The sequence below is a fragment of the Gobius niger genome (genome assembly GCF_951799975.1).
Source record: "Gobius niger genome assembly, chromosome: 6".
Classification (NCBI taxonomy): domain Eukaryota; kingdom Metazoa; phylum Chordata; class Actinopteri; order Gobiiformes; family Gobiidae; genus Gobius; species Gobius niger.
The window spans coordinates 13,697,755-13,720,781 of record NC_136857.1 but is presented as its reverse complement, the minus strand read 5'-3'; the positions used below and the strand labels follow the sequence as shown (position 1 = coordinate 13,720,781).

General features: G+C 40.3%; 1 protein-coding gene and 1 long non-coding RNA gene across 3 annotated transcripts in view; one reads left to right on the top strand and one right to left on the bottom strand.

The window, feature by feature from the left end:
* Nucleotides 1-16,394, bottom strand: part of LOC306964025 (low-density lipoprotein receptor-related protein 1-like) — a 67,699-nt gene extending 51,305 nt beyond the window's left edge. The window contains exons 1-2 of one of the 2 annotated variants that reach the window (XM_079557861.1): nucleotides 15,832-16,394; nucleotides 7,912-8,052 (exon numbers count right to left, since the gene is read on the bottom strand). In XM_079557861.1, the coding sequence (XP_079413987.1) occupies nucleotides 7,912-8,052; nucleotides 15,832-15,907 (217 nt within the window). In that variant the 5' untranslated portion in view covers nucleotides 15,908-16,394. The remainder of the gene's footprint in view (nucleotides 1-7,911; nucleotides 8,053-15,831) is intronic. The other variant, XM_079557862.1, reaches the window with a different exon arrangement.
* LOC306964040 lies at nucleotides 11,552-20,697 on the top strand. Its single transcript, XR_013792945.1, has 3 exons — nucleotides 11,552-11,659; nucleotides 15,744-15,810; nucleotides 20,381-20,697. It is a non-coding gene; the product is annotated as an uncharacterized lncRNA (long non-coding RNA).
* Nucleotides 20,698-23,027: the final 2,330 nt, after the last annotated feature.

The window sequence follows — 23,027 nt, the reverse complement described above, 5'->3', positions numbered from 1 at the left end:
CAAGATGAAAATGACACATTTAATTTACACTGATTATTAAAGATTATCATTACGCATGGCAACACTATCACTAATTAGATAAAAGTGTGAAATGTATTTTGTCTATTCAGTTATGCGTCTGTCCTAATGTTTCTAGAACAAAGTATCTGCTGCACCCACAAACTTTTTATGACACACTTTTACCCAGCATGCATATCTTTGTTGGCAAGGAAGCAACTGAACAGTCATTTCAACTGCTGCTATATACAACAGCGGTCCCGCAACACAGTAATACCTTTGGCAGGGCCTGAATAGGGAGCAGCAGTGGAAAACTAAATAGAACATACAATATGAGGATTAAATAACTGTGCAGGATGGACAATAGAGATGACCCCTGCTTTCTGCACTCCCATCAGGAAGTTGTTGGCAGAGTATTACAATGAGCTTTTCCTCATGCAGGCAGCTGACATTTCCTGCGTCATTTATCTACGGACTATTGCTGTGCTTAAAGCCAGAGAGGGAGAAAGAACTTCTGGTACAAAATATGGAACAAAACCAAACTTATAATATTACAACAAGCCTTAAATTCAAATAAGATATCATCTGCAAGCCATATATTCAGCCTTGGAACAAGGAAGAGACATTTGTCTAATATTTGTCACAAAATCAACAAAGCTTATATGAATAAAAATGACATACATTGGGGAAAATCAGGTGTATTTTGCAAACTTCTTAATTAAATGTATTAATTAAAGTTTAGGACTGACACAACTACTGCTCGATGAAACTCACTGCTTCCAGCCCCACAACAAAGTCCGTTGGATTATAAATTACACAGATCACTTTTTATTTAGTCCTGCACAATTAAAAAAAAGACACAAGGAATAACCACTGATGACACCATAACATACAAATATATGTTCATTGCACATTTTGAAATTCTGTCCTCGGACCAAAAGTAGCAGAACTCAGAAGTGAACAACATGTAGTCCAATAGGGCAGAAAACTGTCCAAACCCACCTTTTAACTTAATCAAGTCACGAGGCATTAACAAACATGTACAGTTTGTCAATTCATGTGTTTGAACAATTTTTGTTCTTAAAAGTCAACTGCAATATTGTGGGAATATCATACTATACATTTCCTCCTTCGTCATGAAGAATCCCCTACACCCAATGCACCCATTCACCTAAAGCATGCAACAGTGTCATAATCATCAGCACTACAACGGCTATGGAAATTAAAAGGCGCATTTGTTCCTTTTTGAAGTGACCATAGTTGTCTTTATGGGTGTATGAACTGACTTTTATACAGAACGTGACCTGGTCACTTCCTGTTATGTTGAACAAGGTGAAAGAAACGCCAAACCTCTCAATGATTGCCCAGTCATGCTGTACTGTAGTTTAGTGTCCATGACAAAGCAGGTCATTCAGCAGAGTACCTTGCAGTATGGTACAATATGTCAATGACAGTAGGTCACAAAATCAACATTGCTTAGCCAAATATTCAAAGTGCATATGACACATTAGATACAATTTTTGCAAAAACATAGTTAACACAATTATAATTAAGATTTTGCTAAAGCTTGTACCCAGCTTTTTTTTAGTTTAGCCATTTTTGTGATGTTTATAGTTTCACTTCCTTATTGGACGACAGGAAGTGACATAGATGAAGGCAAACAATTTTAAACTGTTGTCGTGCCAACCATGCTATGTTAATGTGAAATGAGTCAAACTGTTATGGAACTTTACCTTCATCTATGTCACTTCCTGTTAGTAGCTTAAAAGTTCAAACAAAAATAACTTTAAATAACTACTGACTTTCGGTAATGTCAACAATGTTTGGCATCGGCAACCTTCTGAAAGAAATGTATATTGATCACCTTTTGTGACTGGTTTCGTTCAAGACATCTTACATGAAATGAGACCGTTTGTGCTTCGTTAAATTATATGTGGTTCAATGGTTCAACAATGGTTTGTAAGTTTGGTCTGTGTTAAGCTGCACTGAAATGCACTGACAGCATGTTCTCTTTTGCCAATGAGAAATGTATGATTAATAAAGTTATTTGCTATAAGATAAAGTTATTTCATGGACGGATGCAAGCACATGTGTGTAAATGCTGCTCATAGTTCATTATGTAGCTTATCTTTGTTGCTTCGTAATTGTAGCTTCGTAATCATTACTCCCTTTTGGGAATATATACAGTGCAGTTTCAATCATGTAATCTTATTTAAGGTTAATGCCATCATGACTGCATATAATCCATTTTTGGCTGCTGTTCTTTTATTGCATTGAGTTGGGGGTGGGCGCTCATAAGCTTCTTGCTTCAGCCCACTCCTTTTGAGCAGAATGTTCAAATAAACAATTAAACTTTTCTGCACAACATTTCTTCATTAAAATGTTATCCTTCTAAAAAGTCATATTTTCAAAAGCATTAAACCTGTCATATGCACTTTAAGTGAATGTCCCGAAAAACTCAAACCATTCAATCAATATTCTTTCAGTAATGCTTCTACTCAAGTCAGGTGTTCTTCTCTGTTACAACAAAAAAAAACCTGGGGCACATTCAAAAAGACAGGGATGAGGAGACTGGTGTGGAGGAGACGACTGTAGGGGAAGTGGTGCCTGGGTGGCGTGAGAAAGCCCTGTGTTCTCTGCATGCCGATTGGCTGCTGAGGCCCAGACCCAAGAGCAGAGGGATTTACTGGGCTTTGCTCCTTCCTCTGTTGAGGCAGTGTGTAACCAATGCCATAGCAGACCAACCAGTCCCACATTTGTGGCCCCTGAGTACAGTGATTCTGATTTTAAGCAAAAAAAAAATCTCTAACTTCACTATAAAAAAAGGAACAAAAGCTTTACAAAGGTTATTCTGAAGTATATTTTCTTAGTTGCAAAAATGCTAATCTGATCTTTTTCATTCAACACTAAAATCTTATTGGAGCATCATTCCTTCTGTACATCACTGTTTTGCCATCACAGCACCTCAGAAGTCTGCTGTCCCAGTTGCTGTAGAGAGGGTGTTCAGGCATTACAGTCAGATGGGGCAGACAAAGGGCAAAGTTGGTCAAGGTCCTGTCGGGGCTGGAGGGCAGGACACGGACAGATAACCTTCTTGTGTGGCCCACCAGCGCCTTGCACTGCAGAAGGAGATAACTCAATCCTCACATCATCAGACCCGGCCCCAGGCCATGACACCCACGGCCAATGGTCACTGTGTGTGGGCCAGACGAGTGGCCACATGGGCTCATGGCGATATGATCATTCGATTAAGTATGTTCAGCAGATATTAAACAAAGACAGGGTGAATGAGATTGTTTAATTGATTTAGCAAATAAACATTTCATTCTGAGGATGAACATATTATTATTAAAATTACTCATAAGCCTACAACATACAGATATTTCCATGTGTTTCTATGTGGGTAGCTGAGCACACAGAAAGCCAATATTGCCAACCTTAATGCTCGCTAGACAGTGTGAGAAGGGAGAGTATTGTCTTGGCATTTACAAGTGTTAGGACTGCCCAAAGTTAACTAACAAACACTCCCCCAGGCTCAGAGGATAACACTGCATAGGTGCAAAGGGGCTGCAGATTTGCATATGCACCCTGCTAAGTGGAAATCCTCTGGAGAACATTTACATGCTAAACTGGGACAACAATATAGTTTTATGTTGTTAAAAAGGGATCCCTTTGAGCAACTCTGATGACAGAGAAAGTGCTTACATCCAAAAGGTTATTCATACATCTGTTCCCATTCGCCTGCTCAACCGCAATGAATGTGGTTCACGCAAGCATCATAATTGCATGCAGAAGGAGCCCGTTGTTACAGGCCCAACAAAGAAGCTGACATAAAACTGTGACACATCACTCTCAATTTACTGTATCTTGAAAAATAAAAATAAAAAAGACACTTTTTTTTAAGTTTCACACCAAAGACACCAATGATTTTCAAAATGGCATGGATTAAAAGTAATGGGCATAATCCCCAAAGCACAGAACAGCCACAGAATACATAGTCATACCTGTGTGTTCAACAGCACATTAACTTTTGAACAAACAATTCCTTTACCGTAAAACAGGCACTGGACTACAGACACGATGACCCACTTGAATCCCTCTATTACCTTATCTTTGCTCCATAAAGATAGTGCTGGTCCTGCTACTATAGCATTCATAAACAGCACGGGAATGTGCATAAAACCAGGGTCATTGTCTTTCATAGCTAAAAGCCTGCCTGTAGTGACGAGGAGGACAGGGTCACACCTGTATTCTGGTTTTAACAGTTTTATCCTGGTGTTATCTGGCTCTAAAATCACTGTTGGGGACTGTCAGGGGGGGAGGCTCATGCAGAGTGTCAGTTGGCAGCATGACTGGATCCGAACTTAAACAGCTACTCAAGTGGAACTCTATGAACATTACATAGGACGGACATGTCTGAGTCTGAGTCCAAACGCCAGCCAATGCCAAATGTTAATGCCGTCCTCTTGGCATCAGCTGCCGCCCTCTGCAACATGGCAATTATGGCAACGCACAAAAAAACAGTGATTAGATTTGCAACATGAAGATCATGATCTAAGTTCATAATGGATATTTTAAACTTGTCCAAGAGCATGAACATTTGAGAGAGAACTGAAATATAAACAAACATATTCTGAAAGGCATGTGATGTTAATTGAAGAGCTCTAAACGGTTAGCAGGTTTTATATAAAGTATTCTTTGTTGTTCGCAAAGGAAATTGTATCACCTAAATATCTGCAGTCTTTGCCATTTCAAATCCCAATTTCGATTTGATTGCGATTAATTATGCAGCCCTAACGCCAATGCCCCATTTGTCAGCCTACGACGCCACCATTGTGGCACTACTCTGTCTTTAGCTGCTCAGTATAATTGCAACCATGATGAACGGTTTGAAAATGACAGGCAATTAGGGCTTCAGACAGTATGATGCTGAAGAGTACACTTTCTTCTGAGATGGTTAACGGAGACACACATCAAAGATCCTTTCCAGACAAAAGAACGTGTTTACAACATGCACTTCTTCGGCTGCAAGTGAATTCATGATCATCGTAAACATAACAGGTGGCACTTACTCAGACTAAAGTGAAGCTTGGTGGCGCTGCTAGTGACATTCGGCTAGCTCCAGATGGTTTCAGTTTTTACCATACACCTACAGTTTAGTCTTTGCATGTGTTGTTTCTACACTTAGTCTTTCATTAGCCATGTCAACAGGATTCAATTGTTGGGGAATTTCCACAGTGGAACAAGGGAAGAGCCACTCTATGAAACTAAAAGGCTGTAGAAGAAGACACATGTGTAGTAAAGTAATGAGAGTCAAGTTGCCTTGCTTTTTAAATCTGCATGAGCACTTGTAAACAAAGTCTGTAGTGAGTAATTAAGTTCAACTACAGATAATGACGTAATTATAGTCACACACACTGTGATCAGGCATGCTGCTGCAAAAGTGGAGAGCGCTTCGACTCATTTTCTAAAGTACTTCAATAAAGAAAATTGTGAAGGTTATTAAAAGTAAATGCAGGTTCCTTAGATCAAAAGATCTATTGTTCGATTAAAACACAAAGGTACATCAAAGAAAGAAGAGAGAAAGCGTTTCCCCCGTTTGTAAGCACCAGTACGTTGTATTTACATCTATAATGTTACCGCAGTTTGGATAAAGATGATACATTTATAAAAAGACAAGAACTTATGGTATGAAACTCTTAAGCATGTTTCACTCCTGCAGCCCTTTCACAAACTTTTCTATCAAATACCACTTTATAAAATATTTGACCTTCCAAGTGCCACCAGGCCTAGATCAAGGTCGAATCAAGACTAAACCAGGTCTAAAAAGGATATAATAATAATAATAATAAAATAATCATGTTTTAACACAAAAAACACAAATGAAATAATATCTAATTTAAAATAAACAAAGTCTGGAATTGTAGACGACGCCCAGCACCACCAGTAGTACTGTACAGGTACCGCAGTTTGAGAAACACTGTGCTAATATTTATTGTGCTCTACTAGTGAATCTCTAAAAGTGAATAAACAATAGCAGAAAATAGTGACATTCTGGTCTCAAACACAGGTCAGCATTCACAAATACACTGCAGCGAATGTGATGATAAATGTCTGTGATTTAGTGTTTATACAGAATTGCACAATTAAGTTAGGGGATACTGCAGATTTCTTTCTCTCTCTCTTTGTTTTTTGTTTTTTTGGGCTTAGACAACCCTGGATGAAAGGGTCCACAGACACATTTATGTCTTTGGATGACTCAGAGGTTGAAGTCACAGAGGGAGGACTTTTTCTTAATATCCTAGTCCTTGAATAACACTCTAAATCTCATTCTTCATAGTGCTACATTAGTCACATTAAGGGCTGTGTGCACTGAGACACTCTGACGGGGGCATGAAGCGAGGCTCGACCCCACACGGTGATTTGAATCTGCTGAATTTAAACGCGCCGCACGGGAAAACAAATGCTTTTTGCACTTTTGCAGTGAGTTCTCAGGTCTACGACAGACCGAGAGCTGTGAACTTTATTGGGACGGCATCGCGCTCCAGTGTGCGTTTGTTGACGCGCTCCATGGCCTTTTAGTCTTATACTCTGACCTTCCTAGCATCCAATTCCTTAATCCGGAGGAATGATTACACACCATTTCAATGTCCTGCAGCATGATAGATGGAAGAAAGTCACATACAGACCCTAAAATTAACCCATTAACAACAACAAATAAACAGCCTTTTCGCAGTTCCAGTTTATCGATGGATAAACACAGAGGTGAGAAGGAGGTCAGGGGTTGTCTGAAGAGTGTTGGGGCTTCAGGAAATGTCCAGACAAGAGTGAGGGCTCAGACTAAACACGGCAGCTTAATTAGACACATAATTCACCAGAGAAGGCGGTCCCTGCACTGCTCTCTGTGTCCTCTGAAAGAAAGGCAAAACCCCACTCACTATTCGGGGTCCAAGCATTTTGCTGTCAGGGAAATAAACCTAATGTCTCCCTTACTTACATAACATACACTACTGTTCAAAGGTTTGGGGTCACACCAGGCCAGTTTTATAGCTTCTCGGATCAGCACATCAGTATTCAGCTGTGCCAACATAATTGCACAAGGATTTTCGAATCAACAATTAGCCTTTAACACGATTAGCTAACACAACGTACCATTAGGACACTGGAGTGAGGGTTACAGGGAATGCTGCTGTGCACCTACTGTCTGTAGGTATTCCATTAAGAATCATTTTCCAGCTAGAATAGTAATTTATCACATTAAAGGGATATTTCAGGATTTTTGACATAGGGCCTCATTTCCTAGTTATCCATTAAGTTCCATTAAGTAATTTGTATTTTATATATTTTTCATGCATTCCTTATATTTGAAGAGTTTAGTGGTGCTAAAGGCTAGCGCATGTCTATGGTAGCTAGTGGCCTGCATTAAAAACCTTCAAAATCATCAGGTAGTTCTCCAAACGTTGCCATATCTGATTTGTAGAAAGCTCCTTTGTGAATTCCACGTGTAGAATTGCCGGCCGCAGGTTAACAAACTACTGTAGATTCCCAGTAACCTAGCCGAAGGCAAAATGGGTATATTTGAAAAAAATATTCAGTCAACACAGACATTCATATTGGTATTCTGGTGTTATAAGTGATTTGCCTCAAGTACACTGCGCTTGGGTCAGACCGTTTTTAATGCATGCTACTAGTTACCATAGACATGCACTAGCCTAGCACTAGCCTAGCGCCACTAAACTCTTCAAATATAAGGACTGCATGAATAAAAAAAAAAAATGTAAACCTCCAAAAATCAACAACACTGGATAACTAGAAAATGAGTGTATTTATTATGGGAAAAGTCTGATTTTATTACAGAAACCAGAGCTTATCCAATGTGACGTTAGTAGTAAGTAGTATGATACGGGCACTTACAGATATCTGGTGATTCGTCTGAACCATCTGGACAGTCCTTCTCCCCATCACAGCGCCAGCCTTTGGAGATGCAAGTCACCTGGTCTTTACACACAAACTGCTTCGAGCTGCATGTCCTGGGCTGCTCGTCAGACTTGGGGGCTAAAAACAGCAAGCAAACAAATATGTCATCACAAAAAGTCTGGGAAGGTTTTGAGATTGCATTATGAAGTTACTCCTAATAAAGTACACAGGAAATTTCGAGCTTGAGGTGGCTTAGATCTCGACTCACAAGGATCTAGCAACATGCAAGGGTCAAAGTAAGTTCACAATGATGTTTTTGTATCAAAATACCCTACAGGCACAGTCCATTCAGGAAAGAAAAACTCCTTGACAAGTTACAAGCAACAGTGGTGCCTTTTAGCTTTGGTCATGTTTGCCATTTCCTCCTCTCTTACAGATGTTTTGGTTCTTTAAGCATTTCTTGTTGCTGCAAAGGTGAATTAAAGTTATACCACAAAGATTGCTCTCTGATGTCTCACAACAGACATATATTCCCATTGCACCATGGGAGAGAGCACATTTCTGGGCAAACAAGTCAGGACAGATCGTTGAGGTGGACCACAGAGTAAGTGTACCAGAGCAAGGCCCAAGAGCCAGCAGCACCAGCAGCAGCAGCAACATTACTGTAGAGTGTAGATGTAAGCAGGTCTTAAAGCTGCACTACCTCGATCAAACCGTGAAAGTCGTAGTTATCTTTCAGCTGTTTCTAACTCTCACAGACTCTCAGTACATCCCGATTGTTCACTTCGGTTTATTAGAAGCTCGTCTCAGCTGGAGTTCACGGCGAGACAGAGTTTAGACATGAGCAAGGTGGACCGCTAAGCTAACACTGTGCAAAACCTCTGACTTCCTGGTTTGCGCCGGAGGAAAATGCGCTTTATTTAGACACTTAAAGACGCTTACTTACCACAGCTTTAAGTTCTGAAATAAAAAAGTATGTGAAAAGTATATTAAAATTTGACAATATTTTGAGAAGGAGAGGGAGACGATGACATAAATAAATGCCTCACCATTGGGACTTGCTCAATAATCAAACAATATTTTTGGAAAATCACCAAAAACATGCAAAGTCTATGTCTGATTCTAGAGTTTTATTCTGGAATAAAACATCTACACAACAGTTACAATATTATCTTGTAGACGAGTGGTTCTCAGGGGGGGTCGCCAGATCGTATGGAAGGCATATTTTCTATGTACTTTGAATAGAAATCAAACGACGTGGGGTAGCGGTTTGGGTTTATTGGGTTGTTGGGAAACACTGTTGTATGGCAATGTGGGTAATATATTTATTGTATTGCCCACTTCTAATTTTAGTTATGTTGATCATTTGACAACAGGTCTTTTGAGGCAGGATTATAGACCAGGTATAAAAAAGGTTACAACTGCCTATGTACAAAAAATACAAGCATTTGAAACTGAAGTAAACAGCACTGAAATCTCTATCTAACTGCACAATTTAAATGATTCTACAAATGTGTTGATTCTGTACAGCAAATTGTATTTTGAGCACAGTTATGCTGTGAGTTAAGGGCGTAATTTCTCATTGTGATTCCGAGCAGTAAGTGAGCCCTCGCTGGATGCCTCTCGGTAGTTGGCAGGCGAGCTGGTGTTTGGTCTGGGAGGTGGAGGTGGAAGGGGTACACCGCACAGGGGCTGAGATGTGACTGAAATTACAACACAGCATCAGGCTACAGCAATATTGCACTCACGTCATTCTTTTAACAGCCAGACAGAGGGGGTTTAGACATTGGCCTTGTTTGGTGCGACGGCTAAACATATGTACAAGTAACAACGAATAATTACATGATAGTTGAAAGGAATATATTAATTCATTATGCAAAGCAGGTTCTTCTACAAATAATAGCTCATTCAGTGGGGAATAATACAAGAAAGCTTTAAACCGAACTTCCACCAACTTGACCGAAAAAAACAACAAAAACACTAGCCCTTTTAGCTGTGCTGTCACTGAGCTTAGTAACAATATGGTCCATTTGGTGAGGCCGTAAATACACTCGATTGGGTTAAGCTCCTATTGGCATTTAGTCTGGAGCCAAACATCAGAATGCAACTGAGAGAGTGGTTTAAATCTAACAAATTGCTGCTATGAACGGCATTCCCTCAATTTCAATGGCCTCTGTGTAAAGCATCTCGTCTGAGTCCCACTTATTCCCTACGAGTGGGCATAAAACTGGAAATACAACATTGTGGCTTCTAATTTTGTCTTCACTACACACCAGTGAGAAGTGGCCACTGAGCGGGGAACCTCACAGCCTAATTGGAGGTTGTGGCTGAGGAGGGGTTAGAGTCTGAGGAGAGACTGGCAGCCTTCCCCTCTCAGCAGTGCACTGAAATATCTCAAACAGAGACAGAAATGGTTAACTCAGCCTTTGCAGGACACTTTTTCCTCCTCTCCAACTGATGGTGACAGTTTCAGTTTCAGTCATTCAGTTTCTTTAGGATGGAAGGGGGTTTCTGTTCCTTTGCACAGTCCGGAGAACAACACAAATCCTGCCAAGTCTTACAAGTACAAGTCTTACAAACAGATAGCTGCAAATCCTAATGTATGTGTTGGTAGAAATCGTGTTAGACCTACTTTGGGGATGTCGAGGCAAATGGTACATGCCTTGTGTGCATTCAAAAAGAAAACAGCCAGAAGTATCTATGTGGTCATACAGGACAGACTGTAAATGACGCGGTGGGAACACTCAGAGGCCAAATGATAGAGGGCTCCAGACAGCGTCACCAGCTGGGACACAACACTGACCCACTTTTACTGCGATCTGCCTCTCCCGCAGTCCGGCCATCTCGACACAAATCAACTCCAGATCTATCCAGCACATTCCAGCACCTTCTAATTGATTTCATATGTGCCGTGCTGCCTCAAGAGTCAATCTATGGCAGATGAACAACTGCACATAAAGAACTACATCCTCTTTTACACAATAGGCAGTAGTACATTACAGCAACATATGTATAAGAATAATCTCTAAAGTTGCCATCATTTGTTATAAACTGGTTTATACTGTATCACATGTCACTCCTCCTATTGCTAGTCCTCCATTGGTCTAATAGAGAACAAAAACACACCAAGAGGAAATTGGTGTGTAATGTAGCCATGAAGTAAAAATGAAGAAAAGGTTGGGGTTAGTTTATTTCAAAAAAGTTTTTCCTTCTCAAAAATAGTGCAGTAAAGGTAAACTGGGAGAAAAATAAAATAATTAAACAACATGTTCCTGCAAGATGAGGTTTGGACAGACAAAGAACTTAAACTGAAAACAACTTCAGCATTGACCATATAAAAAAAAAATGTCCATGTTGGTTTTAGCCTTGTTAGCACTACAAAAGATAGCAGTCTTAACCTCTGGGGTGAAATAAGGAACCAGAATAGGATGCTCCAAACCGGAGACATCAAAGCAACACGGTGAAAGACTTACACCGACTGAGATTGATGGGGAAATTCAGATGAATGTAAAAAGTCTTAGAGGAGCACATTTTTTTACACCCATTTTGTAGTCTGAGCAAAGCGCAGCTCATAAAGAAGAAGCTAAGATTCAGCTGTTATGGAAACACAAAATAAGAGCCACTAAACAAAGGCTGGACCACAGTAAATTCCTGCCCTCACTACAACAGATTCTGCGGTAAATCCCGTCTGGGTAGCTCTCCTATGAAGGTCCCGGGAATAAATACACAAGACTGCAGGAAGCAGGTAAGATTATAGGACTCTACTTAGACTGGAGCATTTGTTTAGGCCTGTGGATGATCATTTTCAGCAATTTCATGTGACTTGCTCCATTTGAATTGCTCATTGGAGTGACTTTAAAGGACACAGGAGGAGGGAATGTGGCTGGCTCCCTAATTGCTGAGAATGAGTCATAAACAAAAGCACCAATGAGTTCTTCATCCTCTTGACGTCTTTCCAGAACACCTCTCACCGGGGGCACATACAAGCGGACATAACGTCGCACCCGTTGGCCATTTTTGTTCTGACACTTGTCTTTGAAGCTTTTTTAATCAAATTAAATGAGAACATCATTTGCCTGCAAGCTCCAAATGTAGCTATTCTGAGTGAAGACCATCATTATCTTCGCCACATAGACAAAGTGTTTATTGCAGAAAAAAAGACATATATACGGTGATAGTAGCGCTACAGCAAGAAAGTGCCAGGTTCAAACAAAATCCTTCCGTAAACACTACTGAAAAGATTGTCTTGAGACGAGTAAACATTCCCCCAGAACATAATAAAAATATATACAGATACATCAAATGACTTGCAACTTATCTATTCTCATAATTAGGTGTTTTCTGACAACAGTCTACAAAAACAAATCAAAGAAGCTCGGAGTTTTCAGAAATGGTCTTGCGGTGTGGTCAGTATGAAGCGTCAGAAGTTCTCCATTGCAGACGTCCAAGTAAAACAGAAACCATAAAGCCAGTATTCTCACAGCTGTGCCAGGTGTCATGCAAACGTTGCAACCCCGTGCAAAATTTGAACAACCCTGTGTGCTCTCTTCATAATGTCCATGGAAAACGTCTATCTATAAAATTACACGTATTCAAAGCCTTTGATTTTTTTTTCTTCTTCTTCTTCATGTGGCATGTTCGTAAACACATTTCAAAGAGACATAATCATGCTACAAATAAGCAAGGGGAGTAAACCTAGCAGGGTGTTGAGAAAACAAATTCATCTCAGGCAGAAGTCCAAACCAACACAGAAAACCCACACTTACTCAATCACTTTAGGATCAAGCTACAGTGATGCTTGAATAATTTTGAGGAAAATACCGAGCTACAATCAGGTAGAAGTGTCACAATTAGATTGATATATTAGAGTGCACACTTTAAACATCCTGAGAAGCAAGAAAAACTGAGCTAGTATCTTCTGAATTAATACAAGAAAGAAACAATTTTGAGGTCTAAACAACAGTTTTACGATGTGGAGACATTATGTAGAGATATTCAATTCACCGAGGAGAGAAAATGATGGTACATATAAATCAGGGATAGGCAATGTCTGGCCCGGGGGCCATATCCGTCCCTCTAGCATAAAACGTCTGGCCCCCATGATTTTGAGAAGTGTTTTTAGACACATCAGGGATCAAAACTTCTTAAAGTTGTCAAAAATAAATGTTGTATGTAGAATGTAATCCTTTACTTTGGCCCACGATTGGGAGATTCTTTTTTTGACGTAAAAGAAAACTCGCCTGCCACTAAACAAACTTGCTTATCTATACCTAAATGTGAGCATTCACGCAGTCAATGACTGTATTTATTTATTTAAAAAGGGACCGTGTACATTTATAAACCTTTGTAAAGAATATAAAAAGTAATCTGTTAGACTGATTTCATGCAACCTAAAAGTACGTATACATAACATGAAAAGCACACTTTTAACAGAAAAGTAGGGCTGAAACGACTTATCGATGAATTGACGACTAAGCGATCATTGAAATAGTCAACAACTATTTAAGTAATCGATTATTCTTTTTTCGGGTTCACAGACTTAAATGGAGCAAAAATTTAGTATTCTTGATGAAAACCTACTTTGTTTTTATAGTTAGTGTCTGTAGTGTTTTGTACATTGTAAATTTCATGAATAGAGCCTCCAACAAACATTTCCCTTTAGTTTACTCCATCAACACATCCTCAAGCAGTGCCACTTAAGCTATATGTTTCCCTAAACCATTCACAGCCAAGCGATTAATCCTAAAAATAATTGATACAAAATAATCGTTACTTGCAGCGCTACAGAAAAGTAATAGTAATCCGTAAAGTCCATCAATACATTTTATAAAATTATCAAGTTCAGTGCTCACCAACCGATTCATTTTGCATCCGGAAGAAACTTGGCAAAATCTGATGTTACTGCCAAACTAACACAATATTCATGCTCCTCACAACAAACGATGTTGATATGGAGTCTCTTGCTTTAAACCAACATGTGGTGACGACAGTATGGCAATCTCATCTAACCTTATGGTCACTTAACTACAGAGAATTAGGAGGATGAAAGAGCATATTTTTGGCAGCAAAAGACTCGTATCCCTCTGTCTGCTATTTCCCCAAATTTGTTTTCGTAAACCATTGGGAAGAAACATCAACGTAGAACAAAGGTCTCATGACTAAGCTGACGTAAACTATATTTAGATATTGTTGTATGTCTTGACAAATTCAACAGTGGGCCTCAGGTGTACAGTAATCAATCCACTGTGAGGTCCACTTGAAAAGACCTGAAAAGTGCAATCCCAGTCTTTTTTTTGGATGTGGGAGGCTGCATTCTTTCCAAGCAGATGCTTTGGATGACAGCTGAGAGTATCGCCAAGCATTAAACAAGCTAATCAGGAATTCAAATACCCTCTTACTTTCGACATACACGCCGTTGTTCCTTCAAGTGCATTTTGTCATGTTAAAAGAATTAAACTTGTTGTTCCTTAGAGTAATTATGTTGAAAAGAAGAAGAAAAACATGTTCAGTTTAAATGATGACTGAATGATTAGTTCATCACATTCATTGCACAGGGGAGTCAATAAACACATCCTTCAAGTTGGAGTATCTTGGATCTCCCTTCTTTTTTGTCGCTATGTTTATCAAGTATTGCCTGAAATTGCCAGCTTCCAACTTGTAGGTAGCCTGTCTAGAACAACACAGTGCTGAGGCTGACAGTCCTCAGGGAGTTGGGGACTGGCCACTAAAGACCAACACTGCTAAACCATCATGACATAACGCTGGCTTTCTCCTACCAGGATCCCTGTGATGTAACTGTGTCAGAGCGCCTTTCAGTCCCAGCTCTTAGTGAAGTTTATTCTTGCTTCACCCGCCCTCACCCCTGGCTCTTTGCCCCCCTCCCGATGCAGTCACATCTAAGTTGGATTAATGGTCTTCCTGTGTCCAGATGTTGCATACTGATGAAGACAGCAGGACAGTGGGAGGGGCTGGCTAGCCCAATATGAAGCTGCCTCACTTTTAAAACTCTTGAAAGCAAAATGTTACACACAACGCAGTTAAAATTTCTTTACAATGCAGTGACAGCATTCAGCTTCTCTGTTAGACTCAAATGACTTCCTTAAAGCTATGGAAAAACATGATTTAAAGCATGCAATGTCACTATAGAATGCAGACCAGACAAGTTTTGAGACCAAAACCAAATGCAGTTTTGTCAGAGAAGAGCTGGATGCTACAAAGAATAATTATAAAAATGCAATAGCTGAACGGAAAATAAAGATTACGCATCTCCTCTGAACAGGTCTTTATTGCCTTACCAAAAGCACCAGTGAGGCCCTTAATATCCCATTATTACTTTCAAGGATTGGCCAGAATTAAGGAGCTGAGCTCCCAGTAAGAGGTTTAAAACTATCATTGAGACAGTAGCTGTGACTCTGTTCCGACATTTATCATTTTCACTGCTAGTTTTGATTTTCAGTTATTGTTTTCAAACAAACTAGTCTGAATAACGGGATCAGGGATTTTTATGTGGTCCAGCGAAGCGACTAGGTTTGTGAATGAGGATGTTGTTGGTGGGGGCGTATTTGACAGAAGAAATAATGTAGGCCTATATGGATGACTGTTTTGTAGGTGAAATGCCTCACAGAAACTGGGTCGAGTGTTGCACTGTAGTCTACCTGCTGAATGTAGAAATCACGGTCTATCTTCCTAGGCAGGCCCTGTCTGCTAAACGCACTGATAGGCCAAAAGAGCAGCTTTGAGCGGTGAAAGCTGTGAGTGTGCTACTTTGTGTGTGATTAAAGGCTTTTTGTTGATCGAGCCTAATGTGACGTGGTGCGTGTTCTCATCAGGTCTTGGTTCCGACTGCAGGCCACAGATGCGTGCAGACTGAAGTGGCCAAGAGTATCACAATGCGAGGTAAAACAACAGGCTTCTTACCTAAGGTTACACCGTTAGAAGAGAGGATCCCGGTAAAGCAGAGTAGCAATCCCAAGTGGATCAACCTCATCGCCATCTCCTGAGCAATGCCCGATGGCACTGCTGTTAGAAAGGAAAGGGGTGAAAGTTAGCTGGATTTCTTGAAGCAAACAATCTAAGCAGACACCTCATCCGAACCCCTTCTGTGGTCCGGGGGTTGTGCGCACAGTTGCTCACGGAGCACCGCACAGTGAATGCTACACACGGGTTCGTGCCGTTAAAAACGAGGCAACAGCCTTGCGAGGCTATAGACAATGCAGCAGCACAGTCATGTATATTTCTATTTGATTCTTAGCATTCAAACATGATGCACAGTGGAGCGGTTGTCCGTATCTTCAGACAGGTCTCTTTTCACCAAACCATGCCACCGGGTTCAACTGGAAAACCATTTATCCACGACTGCGTGCGTCCTCAGCTCATTCCGCGTAAAATTCTTAAATAAAAAAATAAAAAGTAAAAGCTTTTTCCCTCGCGATGCCAATGTCTCCCCGTGCTTGCAGCTGCATGAGTGGTCGGGTGAATCTCTCACAAGCAGCACCCCCCAGCACAGACGACCCTTACGTCACAAGTGGAGTTTTGCACATGCGCATCCTTCTTGGTTTTCTCTCCAATTTCATGCCTTAGCTGCTGGTCAGAGAAGGAAAGTTGCATCCAGTGGCAGCTCATCTCTGCCATGTTGGTTCAGTTGTTTCTTTTGTATGTACTGTAAAAGGACTTCTTAAGGAGGTACATGCATAGAGCACACAATCCGCATTGCCCTATTTAAAGATTTGGCGCAAGAAAATGTGTTGCTCTGCAGAGCGCCACAACTGACAACAACGTCATTCTCACAATGATTGAGGTTGTAGTCAATGTTTCTACCGTTTTCCATTATTATTTCGTTACTCAAGAGGGAATTGAATTAAAAAGTAAGAAACTCAGACGCAACGCATTCTGCATCCCATGTGTGGCCAAATACTGCCCCCTTGAGGTGGAATAGAAATTGCGCAATTTTAGAGAAAATGGAAATATGAATGTCTATTAGGCTAAAGCCTCGCTAACATCTGCCCTTTAAAATAAATCAATAATAATATCAATAAAGAGTCATCAATAGAAATACGTTATTTTCCATCCAAAATGTTTGATTGCATTTTGTTTATATTTACCTTTGTAAAAAATAAAAGAAGAAAAAAAGTATTGTCATTTTGCAATTGTGAAAAATACATCTTAAGCTGCACATAATTCAACAATTAAACCAGTGACCAGGGAAATGAGAACCACGAATGATCTTCGTTAAGTTGATGACACGGCCCGCAGGGGGCGCTGAATGTCCACAGTAACATAACAGTTCATCCACTTCTTTTCTCTGGGTAGTTGGAGCGCCCACTGGAAATCTTTGATTTAGTCAATTAATTTAAAGAACATAAAAGTAACAGCCAGTATCCAGACACTAATTTTGAGTTAGGAAGTTTATTTACACTGACTTGTTTTCCTCTAGCTGGAGTGGTGAAGTGGGAACATGTAGCCTATTATGTATTATTTTGTAACCGGCAGTAGATTTATTGCTTGCGTGTGAACAAATAACACAACATTTATAACCAGGGCTAATTTGCAGTATCCGCCCCTAGAAGGGCTTTTATAATAATAATAATAATAATAATAATAATAATAATAATAATAATAATAATAATAATAATAATAATAATAATAATAATAATTAAAGCCGCAAGCGGCATTTAGAGGCCCTCGCGAGCAGCGTTGGCCGGTTGGCGCACGCCGTCGCACGCCACCGCAACAACCGGGGGGCGCTGCCACGCCCTACGTGGTTATGCCGGCCCTGCCACCCTCGGTTGAGTTTATAAAAGAGCAAAGGCAAGAAATGCGCCTTCGGCGCCAGATCACGCAATATTTCCCAAAATGGCCGACTTTGTGTGGGTTGCCTAGCAACCACGTAATGTACTTTTTTGTTCGGACAGTCACAACGAAGGTGTGTACCAATTTTGGTTTGGCTACGCCAAACTTTATATCGGGTCGTTGCCATGGCAACACGGTGGGAAAATGGGCGTGGCCTTCATTGACTTTTTTGATCGGGGTCACGTGACGGATGTCTGTGCCAAATTTTGTTTGTCTACGACAAAGTTTACTTTTTTTCTCCATTCATTTTTATTCGGTGCTCTGCAGGGGGCGCTATCGCGCCCATTTTCAAAATTCCTATATCAAAACATCCGGGGCCGACGACTCGACCAACGATTCAAGTTTCACTAAAATCGGCCACAGTATGTGCGAGTTATGACTCTTCGAAGGCGACGGCGAACGCCAAAAACGAACGCCAAATTCATGGCGTTGCCATGACAAAACCGGAAATCCTATTAGAAAGTTTTTAATAACTTTTAATGCCCCACATGTATAGATGATCTGGAGCGACCGGGGAGTCGCTGCGTTCAACGACCTAGGACGAGTTCGTTCAAATGCGAGGGCACGAAAAGGCGCCATCGGCGCCAGGTCGCTCTTCTGGCCAATATGGCCGCCGTATAGGTGGTTGCCTAGCAACCGCGTAATATGTTTTTTTTTTTGGCTTCATGTGACCAATCACTGTGCCGAATTTTTTTCGTCTACGACGAACTAAAATTTTCAGGTTTTTCGGGATTTTGGGGGGTCTGGCCATAGGCCGCAATGTTAACGTGGTTTTTCCAGGGGGCGCTGACGCGCCATTTTTTTGAATTTTTGAAATATGGAGATGTGAAGTTTCTTCTTTTCACCAAATTGAATTTTGGGCAAAAATTCAGGACTTTTCGTCGGTGGGAAAGTGGATTTTGGGGGGGAGAGGAAAAATAATAAGAAGAATAATAAGAAAAACTCTTACAATAACAATATAGCGCCGCCTGCGGCGGCACATATGCGCGTCGTCGGAAAGGTCTCACGTCCAGTAATCCACCCGTGAGGTTAATTTTCAAATACGAGCGCGTTGCGCTCGTATTTTACTTCTACTTTGTCAATGTTTCTTAATGCGTTTTTTTTTATATTTTTTTGCGAGCAACTACAAATATGCCGCTTTCGCGGCAAACACCTATATCATTGGATAGGCCTTAATGCCCTGAGTCACTCTAGTAGTGTTTTGGGCACTGGGAAGTGGCCATGGTCGATGACGAGCGCGTTGCGCTCGTCATCGACTACTTTCTTGTCAATGTTGCGCCTTGCCTGGATTTTTCACCTTTTTTCACACGAGCAGTTACAAATGTGCCGCTTTCGCGGCACACGCCTATTTCACCGGACAGGGCGTGGTGCCGGGAGTCCCCCCATTACTGTCTAATGCATGGGGAGCGCTCCGCGCTCTGTTTCTTGAGCGCTGCGCGCTCTTTTCGGGACGTGCGCTACGCGCACGTCTTTCATCAGTGCGCTCTGCGCACTGCCGTACAATTACAATAGGCCCGAGCCCTGCCAGGCCGCTCGGGCCTAATAATAATAATAATAATAATAATAAAACATTTAGAAAAATCCATTTACAGCTACATTAATTCCAATATTACACCACGATCATGCATTTTAACTCGATCTAAAAAGGACTTGGTCTTTTTTAAAAGCCCTCAGATCTACAGTAAGTCCTGTTTCAGCTCAGGAGTCGAGGAGTTCCACAGTTTCGCTCCTCGACAGTAAAGGGGCATTTTCACATTTCTATTAGTGGCTCTTTGTATGATGGAGCCCACAGCTCGGAGGGAGACTATGAGAGGACATCAGGGGCTTGGATGTGCAAACATTTATACATTCATTTTAAGTAAGTACATTTTCAAAGTAAAGAAAATGTAACCTCTGCAATACTCCACAATGGTGCATGCTGACAGATGTTTTGTCTAGTATTTTTAAAGCTCTGTTGGAAATCATTCTTAATGGCCTGATTGTTGTTATTGTTGCCTGTGACCAGGAGATTAGCTATACAAAAACTGAGATGAGTGAAAATCATTGCCTGCATAAATACATTTATGGAATGGTCGACAATCCCGTATGATTCTAAAGCTGCCTCGGCTGTTCTGGTGATCTTTTTAACATGACTTTCTAATGATAAATGGGAATCCAAGATAAGGCCTCTGCTTTGACTTGTGCAATGTCTTGACCAGTGATTGTCAGGCGCAGTTCTTCCAAAGGATGTGATCTGGAAACTAAACAAACTGACACTGTCTTAGTGACATTTAGGGTTTGTCCTGAGCTTTGAAACCACACTGGCACAGTATTAAGATGGTGCTGCAGCAGAGCAGTAAACGTTTCAGCAGTTTTTTTTGCCAACTTAGCCTGGGTTTAACCATGACAGCAATTACTGTACAAAAAAAGGAAAAAAAAATACTTGCAAAACCTGACCACACCTAGAGAAAAATGCCTTAAAATGAAAGTAAATCTGAAGCACCAGTGCTACACTTTGAGAATCATCCACTGTCACCAGATTTATTCCTGTACTTTCCACTGAAGCTCACACTGATTTAACACATTTCCGTTGAGACTTTAACCTGACTATGTACTCTTTTTTTTTATTATTTTAAAGGAGACGCTTTGGTCATCACCAGGAGACAGAGACACCAGCCTGCTATATGAGAGACGACTTGAATGAGCGCCAGCATAAACAGTCCCAGACCACATGTTGTCCCAGGGCAGAGGGCTGGCCAAGCTCCAGGCACATCTGCACATAAACCCTGCACAACAAACTCTGAGCCAGCCCAGCAGCCAATAAAACTGGACTGGGGCAAATAGAGCAGAGGAGAAGGAGGACAAATGTTGCCAGAAAGAGACAACCCGTTTCCCCTGACAGTTTGTAAGTATTAAGCTCTGGATTTAAAACCAAGGGTCACAAAGAGCAAGAATTAAACCTCACTGAAAATGCAATGTGCAAATGGCAATCACATCTCACACATTTTATTGACAATAGATCAATTTAACAGAATTTCTTTTTTTATAGTAAAATATACATTGAGCATACATGGATAGTAGCAAAGTAAATGAACTATAAATAAACTATTAGTGTACAGTTTTGCTTGATTATCAAAATTAGATCAGATGAAAAATGTCCTCAACTCAAAACAACCCAGTCATGATGAATACTTTAAAAACCTCTTCTAAAGCATCAGCTCATTTCAGTTAGGTTTTGTTGTATGTCCAGCACATACAGAGAATTGAAACCTTTGGTGGAAACTATATAAAACAAACATCGACAATATATGTGCACACAGTAGGAGGCAGCAGAGAGAGAAGTAGAGAGTCCAGCCTATTGGTGCAATACACTTTGAAAAGCCACAGCCTGCATTAAATGATATAACAAACAAACAATACAATCATACACACACTGCAGTCACACCCACACAGTGCAGTAATGCAGTAAAAAAAAAAGATATCTTTTATTGTTGAAAAATACCTAACAACATGTGTCTCCTGCTCATCTCCTGCAGCTAAATATGAGCTTAAAATGGGATAGGTCTTCATCCAAATCCATTTTTTTGTGTGTGTGTGTGTCAAGCTGGTTATCAGGAGCATGTTTTGTAATGCTATAGCAGTACAATCTGTTCATATGTGTTACTACTATTGAAATGGAACTAATTAAGGTAAGTGTCACAGTTTCTTTTCATAAAAAAAAAGAAGTGTTCTTCTTCCAATCATTCCGAAAGGTTGCCCTGTGATGTTACAGCATTAGATGCACATGCATGACATGAGTTTGCATCGTCGTAGTGTTACCCTGCCTATGTCCATGAGAGAAGATGGATGTCTGAATAAATCAAGGCTCTGACACACACAGCCATGTTCTGCATCTGAAGCAGAAAGATTTACAAGCAGCAGTATTAGAGCTGCCTGTCAATGTTGAGTTCTGCTACAACCTTTCACCTTCCTAAAATCCCAAATCCTGTTTTTTATGAGCCAGTCTGAAGTGTTGCTTGTGCGTGTTTTCACAAAGAGGTAATTACTGTGTGAGCTATTCTGACAACACCTGAGGAATGTCGAGCATGCACTGGGAGTTCTCATACCCCCACAACTGCCCCATCTGCAGACCTCCCCCATGAAGCCCCTCTGACACCAACATGAACTCTTGATGGTTTAACTGGGCTCTGTATCCATTAGAGATAAATACTTTATTCATGCAATACATTCTTGCATTATTACAAAACGTCCCGTAACACCATTTGGAGCTTGTTTCATACGATTGCATTCGTTCCCAGCAGACATGAGTATTCCCATCAGTGGTGAATGCACAGAATTTGTTGGCTGCTTCAGAGCTCTGAGTCACTTCCTTGAGCTGCGTGGACCCTCCACGCGTAAATACTGTAGGCCTATATCTAAGATCTAACTGTGGGGGTGAACCTCACTCACGACCTACAAGTTGTCTGCAAAGCTGCAAATACAAAACAGCATTACATAGTGGTGTATGCAACATGCTTTAATAGGGTTTTGTATAAACATATAAAGTGACAATATATATGTTATGACCGTATGGGACACGATGGCTGAATGAACATTGCATATGGTTTGTGCACTTGAGGGATAATCGGTCATTGTAAAAGACAAAGAAAAAGGCTCATGGTCAGATATCAAATCATTTAGCAATAATATTTTATTTTAATTTTATATGATTTAACAAAGTATCTTGGTGGCAGTCATAAGGAAGAGGGACAGATTACTATGTGACAATGTTTGTTAATTTAACATACTCAATTTACCTTTGCATCTTAAAAATAAACTATTGCCTAAAAGCAACCCCTAGATTAAAAATACCCCAAAATATGTCCTTACTGCCCAAAAAACAACGCAAGAGATGGTACCGTGCTGTCGTTTTCAAACTGTGGTCGTCTTCAGAAGTGGGTATTGTACTTTTTTTTACTTAAATGAAGTATCTTGTAAAAAAAAAAAAAAGTAATGAAGTAATGAAGCAATCTTCATTTTGAGGTGTAAAATAGATTTTGTGTTTTGTTTACTTAAAGCCACACCACATAGGATTTTCACTTATAGTGTAAATAAAATTGAAATACTAGTATATATTGTATGATAAATAATACCTCAAAAATGTATAAACAAACATGTGTTTTTGCTGTGAGCGGCACACTTTTACGCTTAGTTTCTCACAGCACTAAAAAAAAGAAATTTTCCAAGAACTTTTTTACTCTTACTTATAAGTAATTATTCTTACTTGTACTTCAGTATAAGAATTT